Below are 11,875 nucleotides of genomic sequence, written 5' to 3' on the forward strand. Positions count from 1 at the left end.
TTGAAACCTATAACACGATACCGAACGTGAATGCCTCAAACAATACGTTTTACTTTGACAAGGATAACACGGAGATTACGATTCCCGAGGGATCGTACGAACTGCGAGCTATAAACGAATTTTTGAAACGCACAATTTCACAAAAACGTCCGCAACACGATGGAACTCATTCCGGCGACGTTACGCGTGGGGGCAACGATGATGATAATGATGGGGAGTATCCGATAACGCTTCGTGCCAACTACAATACAATGAGATGTGAGATCAAATGCGCCTACAGTATACATTTTGGTAAACCCAACAACATAGGATCGCTGCTAGGATTCTCACCGAAGCGTGGTGTACTGCTACCGCGAAAATGGCACGAATCGGACGTGTCGATCAACATAATGAACGTGAACATTATTCGCGTGGAATGCAACGTGACCGCGGGCGCGTACAGCAACAATAAGAGTGTACACACGATACACGAGTTTTCACCGAGCGTGCCACCAGGATATAAGATATCGGAAAGGCCCACACAAATCATTTATCTGCCAATCATCGTGCGGTGCATTACGGATCTGACAATACGCGCCGTCGATTAGAACGGACGATTGCTTGATTTTCGAGGAGAAGAAATCACCGTCAGACTGCACGTGCGACGACGGTTGCAACAATAACGCGAACGTGAGATGCTCGTGCTAAACACATCGCAGCGCGCGAAAGATAACATTATCTCCACACCAGTGCCAACATTCCAACAGTCACCCGATACTCTTGCGACAACGTTTAATAATATTCAATCGTCTTGCTGTCTCGAGAAAAAGAAGCTCAACGCGTCGAACGTTAAATTTTTACAATCTCTGGGATTCGCGGTGCGAAACGTCTGATAACGATGACTGACATTCTAAACATCGGAGACGAGCCGATCTTCGATGATCGCATCGTCAAGATCGAGACTCATACGTACAATCCGTTTGCCAACACAACGTTCGGGCACAGCGACGAGATACGAATACCCATACACCAACAGGATCTGTACACATTGCCGTTCGAAAGTTTTCTATACATCGAGGGAAAAGTGACAATAAACAAACCAGCCGAGGGATTTTCGGTGGTACTGGGAAATAATTGTGTCGCGTTCATGTTCGATGAGATTCGATACGAACTCGACGGTGTAGAAATTGATCGTAACAGAAATGTTGGAATAACCAGCACACTGAAAAATTATGCAACGGTGTCGTCAGACAAAAACGTGATTCTGAGGAACGCAGGATGGATTTCCGGCTGGGACGTGAATGGATACTTTAATTATTGCGTACCACTCAACATGGGTTTTGCGAGGATTACAGACGCGTGGTGATCAACGCTTGTCACGAGTTAATTTTAATACGCGCGCGTAACGATAACAACAGTCTAATGGGAAGTTCGGAGTTGGAACCCACGATTGATATATTCAAGATACAATGGCGCATGCCTCACGTACTGCTGAACGAGATACATAAGTTGTCGATGCTGCGTACTCTGGAGAGCGGACGGTACCTGAGCATGGCTTTTCGTTCGTGGGATCTGTACGAGTTTCCACTATTGCAGCAAACAACTAAGCATTCGTGGGCCATCAAGACCGCTACTCAGCTCGAGAAGCCACGATATGTTATCTTTGCTCTGCAGACGGGTCGAAAGAACATTGTGTCCGAGGATCCAAGCCGATTCGATCATTGCAAATTGACAAACGTGAAACTGTATCTGAACTCGGAATGTTATCCATACGACGATATGAACTTGGATTTCGATAAAAATAAATGGGCGATTCTGTACGACATGTACGCGCGTTTCTGCAAGGGTTATTATGGATACGAGTATCTCGAGCCGAACCTCACCACTTCACCTTTTCTACTTAACGGTCCGTTCGTAATCATCGATTGCTCTCGACAGAACGAATCGATCAAGAGCGCAACCGTGGACGTGCGCATAGAATTTGAGTGCAAAGAGAATGTGTCGATGAATACCACCGCGTACTGCCTCATCATACACGATTGTGTGATACAGTACAAGCCGTTGACAAACGTTGTGCGCAAAATCACCTAAGTGCGGCGCCACTTTTCTCCAAAACAATATCAAGATGATATAAAAATTTATAACGCATCGAGGTGGATCACAGTATTCTCAACGACAGCTGTCATGCTTGTACCAACGTTCGTAGACCTGCAAGGTTTCATCGTTGGAGGAAAATTTATCGTTAAGGAATTTGCCTCTCTCAAAGATGGATTTGAACTCACCCACTACCTGTTTACACCCACTTATCCATGGGAATACCTTACCAAGGCAGAAAGATGTCAGGTGGCATGGTTGAAAGTGAATCGTCATGGAATATCATGGGAGGATGGATTAATTCCGCACAGCATGGCTAGGAGTTTGATTACAAAGGCGGTGATGGGTACAATTGCAACCGATGATGAAATTCTCGTGTACGTCAAGGGATGTGAGAAACGAGAATGGTTGCGTGATTTGCTTCTGGACGAGGCGAGACAGGAAGCTTACGTCGAGAATATCGAGACGCATTACGAAGACATAGAACCTCTAAACAAGTTGGACATTATGTACACTTTACGATGTCAGAATCATGTGAACAACTGCGCTTTACAAAATGTATTTAAGCTGTTTAATTGGTGGTCTAAGAATAAAAAATATATATCGTATCCATTTTTACATTCTTTTATCCCCCTCATATTTCTCTTTTTCCCCATCTCGTTTTATTTATACAATAATTTTTAACTTAAAACTATATAGGAAAAAATAATTCGAACAATATCATTTTTATACATTTATTTTGTTATATAAAGCATAACGTACAATATGATTCACAACGTAATTAGCTTACAGTTTACAAGATTGGTTTTCTTTACACATTTTTACTTGTCATATAAAGCATCATATACAATATTATCGAAAGCGTAAGCAATTAGCTCACACTCTACGAGACATGTTTTATCATATTTTTCGCGTAATAACTTTGCAGCGTCGCTTTTATTAGTAATATGATTTTGACGCAAAATAGTAATAAACTTCTTATATTTATCGCTCACGCTATACGTATGTTGATCTAATTGATGACATACATAATCAACACAATCTTCAGGTTCATATAGGAACAGTAAGGTTGACGGCTTCATGTACATGCAATTATCATGCAACACCAACTTTATAATATTTTCATCGCGCATTTTTACAAGTTTTATAATCAGATCACAAACTGCAAATCTTGAAGATACTGCACAAATCGTTGTGCAGTCAAAATAAGCTGACCGCACAAATCGTTCATTATCCACCCGTCGACCTATAAACGTTTTCCATGTTGCGTATGGCAAAATTATTTGATTGCCCCTGTTGTCACCAAGCAGTATTTCCACATAAGATATAGGTCCCACGCCGATTGCAATATCCAAGTATTTGTATGCCGTGGCAATCAAGGCGTATCTCCTACCCAAGATGCGTGGAGTATAACGCGGCTGCGATAATGCTCTGTAAAAAGAATATAGCTCGCTATAGAAAAATATAAGATTTAAATATATAGGAGATTCTAATTTAATTATAAAATACTTACAGTTTATCGTACGCCTCGTTCTGTTGGATCGGAACGTAATAGTTCATGCTGTACGTTTCGGGAAGCTATTGAAGTCTGTCTTCCACCGACTGAGGAGCAAACGAGAAGTTTTGCTGTCCGTCTTGTAACATGCGAGTGATGTGGTACCATTGTCAGAACTCTTCTTATATTGTAAACCCCTCCACAAATTTTTTTAATCTTTTGTCTCAACTGGAGCACTCATCACACCCAATAAAATTACAGCGTTGCCGACGTTTAAATCACGTGATCATCTAGAGCCAATCACGTTATCGCGAAACATGTTGCAACATGTTTAATGCATGAAACGCTTATTGCAACGTTGCCAAATCTACAGCAGTAGAGAATCCCACCGCTCTTTTCTCGCGTAACCAAAACAGACATAGTATTGAGGGGGAAGGGGGTAGAGAGTGAAATTTTTTGATACCCCCTAATAAAAACATCCTGCGTAAAAGGATAGTACCCCATGGGTGGGAGCGAGAGCGCGCAATGGGAGTGAGAGAGAGAACGCGTGTCGCGATCTTTTTCCCGCGACATAAGGGGGGTAGAAAGCGGTATTTTTTTTATACCCCCTTATAAAAAACATATCAAGTATTTCAAAGGTGCCGCAAAATAGTTTACGTCTGATATCAGTTTCCTTCTGATAAGCGGTTCTTCCCGGAGCCCCGGGTGACGTCATCCCTCCCCGCCGTAACACCCCCCGCGCCCACAAGTTCCCCCCGCACACCCGCACCCCCCTCAGAGCTCCTGGGTTAGAACCGGCCTAGTATTCCTACTCTCGCTCCATACAAAAATGGAAAAGTTGTAACAGCAAAAAGGAAAAAAAAACTCCGAAAAGACGTTAAAAGGCGTTAAAAATGCCCGTGGATGCGATGACAAACGTACAACTGCATCAACTGGCTATCCGTATGCGTATTCCGTACTTTAGAGGTGTTTTTATGCGTATTACCGATAAGTGGTGCACGTCGAAACGAGAGCGGTATCGTAAACCTGAATGATGCGGCGGGTCCCGTTAATACTCACTGGGTAGCGTACGCAAAGAGAGACAATCACGTGATGTATTTTGATAGTTTCGGCAATCTTCGATCACCTAAAGAACTCGTGCGATATTTTGGAGACGGTGTGACAAAAATAGAATACAATCAAACGTCCTATCAAACTTACGATCAGAGCATCTGCGGACAACTGTGTCTACTGTTTCTCCAAACGATTGATGCATGTGAATTTAAAGCCTGACAGCGTGCTATTTGACTCAGTATTGGACGGTTTTTCAATCATGTCGCTGATACTTACGCTAATCGGGAAGAGCAGTGCTCTTGCTACAACATACTTTTCAGCAATAGATTTGAGCGATGGCGATTACGAACTCGATCTAATGAACTTTGGGACTTACAACACGATTCCGAACGTAAATACTTCGAATAATACATTTTACTTTGACAAAGACGATGTGGAAATTACGATTCCCAAGGGATCGTACGAACTGCAGGCTATAAATGAGTTTTTGAGACGTACAATTCCACAGAAACATCTGGAACATTAGTTGCAACGATAGTGATAAAAAACGTAACAACGACAGTGACGATAAGAGTGATGATGATTTTCCGATAGTACTCCGCGCGAATAACAATACGATGAGAAGCGAGATAAAATGCGCCTACAGAATAAATTTTAGCAAGCCCAACAGCATCGGATCGCTGCTGGGATTTTCTTCAGATCGTATATTACAGCCGTGAAAATAATACGAATCGGATCTATCGATTAACATTATCAACATAAACATTATTAGCGTAGAATGTAACGTGACCTCGAGCGCATACAGTAACGACAAACGTGTGCATACGATACACGAATTTTCTCCGAACGTGGCACCAGGATATAAGATCTCGGAAATACCGGCGCAGATCATTTACCTGCCGATCACCGTACGGAGCATTTCGGATTTGACTATACGCGTCGTCGACCAGCACGGGCGATTGCTTGATTTTCGAGGAGAAGAAATCACTGTCAGATTACACGTATGGCGCCTACAGCGATAACGCGTTAGTGGTGATATATGAGATGCTCGTGTTGAACGGGCACGTGAGAAATAACGCAATATTTACGAAATCAACATTTGTTAGTAAACTCCAATCACCTGGTTGCGCTAAGAAAAAGAAGCTTACCGCGTCAAACGTTGAATTTTTGAAATCTCTGGGATTTGCGGTGCAACAATGACGAACATCTTAAACGTCGAGGATAAGCCGATCTTTGACGATCGCATCGTCAAAATCGAGACTCACACGTACAATCCGTTTGCCTATACAACGTTCGAACACAGCGACGAGATAAAAATACCTATACAGGTGTCCCAGAATGAATAATTTTTATTTTACAGAGTGAAAGAGAATAAAATTTTAAACTAAAAGTTTCTTGAAAAATTTTGGCTTAGACTATTATTTACTGAATTATTAATAAATAAAGTTGATCAATCAGACGGCGCGCGGCCGGCATATGCAGCAGCGTAGCGTGCCATGTGACTCCACGGGCTCTCCACGCGCTTATTACACATTCCCTTACTTAAAACTTTATTTTTATTTTTTATATTAATAAATAATTAAATAAATAAATAAATTTAAATTAATAAATAAATAGAAAAATAAATAACTAAGTAAATTAATAAGTAAATAAATAAAAATAAATAAAATTAGAAATTATTTCAATTCCTTATTATTTATTTTTAGTTGTTATTTATTTATTTTTGTACTTGTATTTATTTAATTATTTAAAATATTCATTTGATTCAATTATTTAATTCTCATAGTTGACTTAGCAGTGATAGACAAAATTAACTACGGAGAGTGTGTTATACAAAGGTATAAAAAAAATTGATAAAAAGTATTAAAATAAATTGTTAGTAAACAATTTGTTTAAACAATTTTTTAAAGAATTATTTCAGCGTGTGTTTTTTTTAATTATTAGAGTGATTTTTTTTTGTAGCGAAGAAGCTATCAATTTTTACTTAAAAACAGTTTTTAAAAAATGTTTAAACAATTTCTTAAATAATTTCTTAATATCAACATGCATCATGCGTTTTTCCCCTTTATGCAATTTTTCCCGTAGAATTCGGTGCTATTATTTTAAATTCAATTAATAAAAATAATTCGTATTCTACCATTTTTTATTTTTTTCTTATTATTTGAAAACATTTTTTAAAAAGGAGAGGAAGGAGTAAAAAAAATTAAAATTTTTTTTTATTTAAAAGTAAAACATTTTTACGTAAATTGCGGCTAAGATTTGTTCCACGTTTTAGGTTTTTGTGGCCCTAAAAAGGACCGATTGTTATCTATTAAGTGGCTCTGAAAAGAGCCGATTTATTTAGGGGGTGTGCTCAAATTGTTCCCCGTTGGCTTCTAGGCAAGCATGAGCTCTCCGGACGGCTTCGTTCCTTACATGAAGAAGCATTTCGGCATCCACCGTTGCTACTGCAGCATGCAATCGAGCAACCACTTCCTCCACGTTTTCTGGCTGCTTCGCATAAACTTTTTCTTTTAGGTAACCCCAAAGGAAGAAGTCTAAGGGTGAAAGATCAGGAGAACTAAAAATAAAAACCAAATTGAAATTATTACTTATACTTATAGCGATATTTAACTATGTGTTGTATAAGTTCAAATGAATCTTACCGTGGAGGCCAGCGGAGCGGACCGCCAGCACCAAACCAACGTCCAGGAAACTGAGCGTTAAGATACTCTCTTACACGCCGAATATTATGCGGTGGTGCTCCATCTTGCTGGAACCAACGAGGTCGAGCTGCAAGAGGGACGTCGTCCAACAAATCTGGAAGCGCCTCCTCGAGGAATGTAGCGTATTGTTCACCCTGAAACAAAAAAGGCAAAATGTATAGTTAGTAATATTGTATGCGTGCGTTTGTGTGGATAGATCATCGAGTCTCGGATGTATTGATATTTACCCTAAGGACATCCGGAAGCTGATAAATAAGAATCTGATTTCCGACAATTCCTCCCCATACGTTCACTTTCCAGCGATGCTGAAAATTTCTTACCCTTGTTACGAAGGGATTTTCGTCAGCATAATAATGCAAATTATGCTGGTTAAAAAGACCTTCTCTTGTGAACAGGCTTTCGTCTGTCCACAAGATATTGATCAAGAAATTTTCATGCTGATACACCAAGGCCAGAAACTCTCGACAGAACTGTGTACGCAATTCTGCATCCCCTGGATGAAGCTTATGGACCGGTGTATAATGATACGGATGGAAAAGATTAGAACGGATTATCCGATTTATTGTCGATTTCGAGACGCCGATTGCTTTTTCAAGTGCTCGACAGCTCGTTGTCGGATCGTCCTCCACTTGTTCTAAAATATCTTCTTCAGCGGCAATATTTGTCACTTCATGCGGCCTTCCCTCAGATCCTTCTGGTGTCAATCGATTCTGTGTTCTAAGGCGTTGATGCAAACGCGTGAATAACTGCGGATGCGGGTGAGCCCGATTCGGGAAACGTTCCGCGTACACTCGCGAGGCTTCTCTCGCGTTACATCGACATTCTTTTGTCTGAGTTTTTTTGTTTTTAAAGACAAAATGAGTCATTTATTCGTGATTCTTCGTACGTGTTACGACAGAAAAGCGTAATGAAGTACACCGTAGCTGAATATGCTGACATGCACCTTATTTACGGTGAATGTCGGTGTAACTCGACATCGACATTCTTTTGTCTGAGTTTTTTTGTTTTTAAAGACAAAATGAGTCATTTATTCGTGATTCTTCGTGCGTGTTACGACAGAAAAGCGTAACAAAGTACACCGTAGCTGAATATGCTGACATGCACCTTATTTACGGTGAATGTCGGTGTAACGCGAGAGAAGCCTCGCGAGTGTACGCGGAACGTTTCCCGAATCGGGCTCACCCGCATCCGCAGTTATTCACGCGTTTGCATCAACGCCTTAGAACACAGAATCGATTGACACCAGAAGGATCTGAGGGAAGGCCGCATGAAGTGACAAATATTGCCGCTGAAGAAGATATTTTAGAACAAGTGGAGGACGATCCGACAACGAGCTGTCGAGCACTTGAAAAAGCAATCGGCGTCTCGAAATCGACAATAAATCGGATAATCCGTTCTAATCTTTTCCATCCGTATCATTATACACCGGTCCATAAGCTTCATCCAGGGGATGCAGAATTGCGTACACAGTTCTGTCGAGAGTTTCTGGCCTTGGTGTATCAGCATGAAAATTTCTTGATCAATATCTTGTGGACAGACGAAAGCCTGTTCACAAGAGAAGGTCTTTTTAACCAGCATAATTTGCATTATTATGCTGACGAAAATCCCTTCGTAACAAGGGTAAGAAATTTTCAGCATCGCTGGAAAGTGAACGTATGGGGAGGAATTGTCGGAAATCAGATTCTTATTTATCAGCTTCCGGATGTCCTTAGGGTAAATATCAATACATCCGAGACTCGATGATCTATCCACACAAACGCACGCATACAATATTACTAACTATACATTTTGCCTTTTTTGTTTCAGGGTGAACAATACGCTACATTCCTCGAGGAGGCGCTTCCAGATTTGTTGGACGACGTCCCTCTTGCAGCTCGACCTCGTTGGTTCCAGCAAGATGGAGCACCACCGCATAATATTCGGCGTGTAAGAGAGTATCTTAACGCTCAGTTTCCTGGACGTTGGTTTGGTGCTGGCGGTCCGCTCCGCTGGCCTCCACGGTAAGATTCATTTGAACTTATACAACACATAGTTAAATATCGCTATAAGTATAAGTAATAATTTCAATTTGGTTTTTATTTTTAGTTCTCCTGATCTTTCACCCTTAGACTTCTTCCTTTGGGGTTACCTAAAAGAAAAAGTTTATGCGAAGCAGCCAGAAAACGTGGAGGAAGTGGTTGCTCGATTGCATGCTGCAGTAGCAACGGTGGATGCCGAAATGCTTCTTCATGTAAGGAACGAAGCCGTCCGGAGAGCTCATGCTTGCCTAGAAGCCAACGGGGAACAATTTGAGCACACCCCCTAAATAAATCGGCTCTTTTCAGAGCCACTTAATAGATAACAATCGGTCCTTTTTAGGGCCACAAAAACCTAAAACGTGGAACAAATCTTAGCCGCAATTTACGTAAAAATGTTTTACTTTTAAATAAAAAAAAATTTTAATTTTTTTTACTCCTTCCTCTCCTTTTTAAAAAATGTTTTCAAATAATAAGAAAAAAATAAAAAATGGTAGAATACGAATTATTTTTATTAATTGAATTTAAAATAATAGCACCGAATTCTACGGGAAAAATTGCATAAAGGGGAAAAACGCATGATGCATGTTGATATTAAGAAATTATTTAAGAAATTGTTTAAACATTTTTTAAAAACTGTTTTTAAGTAAAAATTGATAGCTTCTTCGCTACAAAAAAAAATCACTCTAATAATTAAAAAAAACACACGCTGAAATAATTCTTTAAAAAATTGTTTAAACAAATTGTTTACTAACAATTTATTTTAATACTTTTTATCAATTTTTTTTATACCTTTGTATAACACACTCTCCGTAGTTAATTTTGTCTATCACTGCTAAGTCAACTATGAGAATTAAATAATTGAATCAAATGAATATTTTAAATAATTAAATAAATACAAGTACAAAAATAAATAAATAACAACTAAAAATAAATAATAAGGAATTGAAATAATTTCTAATTTTATTTATTTTTATTTATTTACTTATTAATTTACTTAGTTATTTATTTTTCTATTTATTTATTAATTTAAATTTATTTATTTATTTAATTATTTATTAATATAAAAAATAAAAATAAAGTTTTAAGTAAGGGAATGTGTAATAAGCGCGTGGAGAGCCCGTGGAGTCACACGGCACGCTACGCTGCTGCATATGCCGGCCGCGCGCCGTCTGATTGATCAACTTTATTTATTAATAATTCAGTAAATAATAGTCTAAGCCAAAATTTTTCAAGAAACTTTTAGTTTAAAATTTTATTCTCTTTCACTCTGTAAAATAAAAATTATTCATTCTGGGACACCCTGTATAACAGCAAGATTTATACACGTTGCCGTCTAAAAGTTTTCTATACATTGAGGGAAAACTTACGATAAAAAAACCAGTTGTGGGGTCTGATGTGAAATTGGAAAATAATTGCGTCGCGTTCATGTTCGACGAGATTCGATACGAGCTCGACGGTGTGAAGATTAATCGCAACAGAAACATCGAAATAACCAGCTCGCTCAAGAATTACGTAACTATGTCAAGTGACAGAATTATGATCGCAAGTAACGCGGACTGGGATCCATGGAATTCTCCAAATGGATACTTTAATTTTTGTGTACCGCTCAACATGCTGCTGAGATTTTGCAAAGATTACAGACGCGTTGTGATTAACGCTCGTCACGAGTTGATCGTGTCACGATGCTGCGTGCTCTGGAAAGCGGGCGATACCTCAGCATGGCTTTTCACTCGTGGGATCTTGTACGAGTTTCCGCTGTTGCAGCGCACGACTAAACATTTGTGGGCCATCAAGGCTGCTACTCAGCTCGAGAAGCCGCGGTACGTCGTCTTCGCTCTGCAAGCTGATCGGAAGAACGTCATGCTCGAGGATACGAGCCGATTCGATCATTGCAAACTGACCAACGTAAAACTGTATCTAAATTCGGAATGTTATCCATACGACGATATGAATCTAGATTTCGATAAAAACAGATGGTCGATTATCTACGACACGTACGTACGTTTCTGTAAAAATTATTACGGGTACGATTATCTCGAGCCGAATCAAACTGTCGCGAATTTTTGGCAAAAAGATCCGTTCGTAATTATCGATTGCTCTCGACAAAATAAATCGATCAAGAGTGCAACCGTGGACATGCGCATAGAATTCGAGTGTAAGGAGAACGTGCCCGCAAGTACCACCGCGTACTGCCTCATCATACACGATCGCGTGGTTCAGTACAATCCATTAACCAATGTTGTGCGCAAAATTACCTTAGTCGCAATGGCACTCTTTTAAGATGATATAAAAATTTACAACACACCGAAGTTTACCGCAGTCTGCTCAATAATAACAGTCATGTCTCTACCAACGTTTGTAGATCTACAAGGTTTTCTCGTTGGAAGAAGTTTTGTCGTGAAAGAATTTGCCTCTCAAAGATGGATTCGAACTGTCTTACTATATTTTTGAAAGTCCTGAACCATAGTATAATTTGACCAAGGCAGAGAGAAATTAGGCAATGTGGCTGATTCAGAATCATCATGGAATAT

General features: G+C 39.6%; 3 protein-coding genes across 3 annotated transcripts; 2 read left to right on the forward strand and 1 right to left on the reverse strand.

Moving 5' to 3' along the window:
• The first annotated feature begins 1,401 nt into the window (after window positions 1-1,401).
• LOC118646564 lies at window positions 1,402-2,070 on the forward strand. Its single transcript, XM_036289710.1, has one exon. It carries the CDS (start codon window positions 1,402-1,404, stop codon window positions 2,068-2,070), a length of 669 nt encoding a protein of 222 aa, XP_036145603.1.
• Window positions 2,071-6,961: 4,891 nt separating this feature from the next.
• On the reverse strand, window positions 6,962-8,192 carry LOC118646565. The gene is made up of 3 exons (XM_036289711.1): window positions 7,554-8,192; window positions 7,267-7,460; window positions 6,962-7,181 (listed from the first exon to the last, which is right to left on the reverse strand). The coding sequence occupies exons 1-3, from the start codon at window positions 8,190-8,192 to the stop codon at window positions 6,962-6,964; spliced, it is 1,053 nt and encodes a 350-aa protein (XP_036145604.1).
• Window positions 8,193-10,769: 2,577 nt separating this feature from the next.
• LOC118646566 lies at window positions 10,770-11,624 on the forward strand. Its single transcript, XM_036289712.1, has one exon. The coding sequence runs from the start codon at window positions 10,770-10,772 to the stop codon at window positions 11,622-11,624; it is 855 nt and encodes a 284-aa protein (XP_036145605.1).
• Window positions 11,625-11,875: the final 251 nt, after the last annotated feature.

This window comes from Monomorium pharaonis, chromosome 7, assembly GCF_013373865.1.
Source record: "Monomorium pharaonis isolate MP-MQ-018 chromosome 7, ASM1337386v2, whole genome shotgun sequence".
NCBI lineage: Eukaryota > Metazoa > Arthropoda > Insecta > Hymenoptera > Formicidae > Monomorium > Monomorium pharaonis.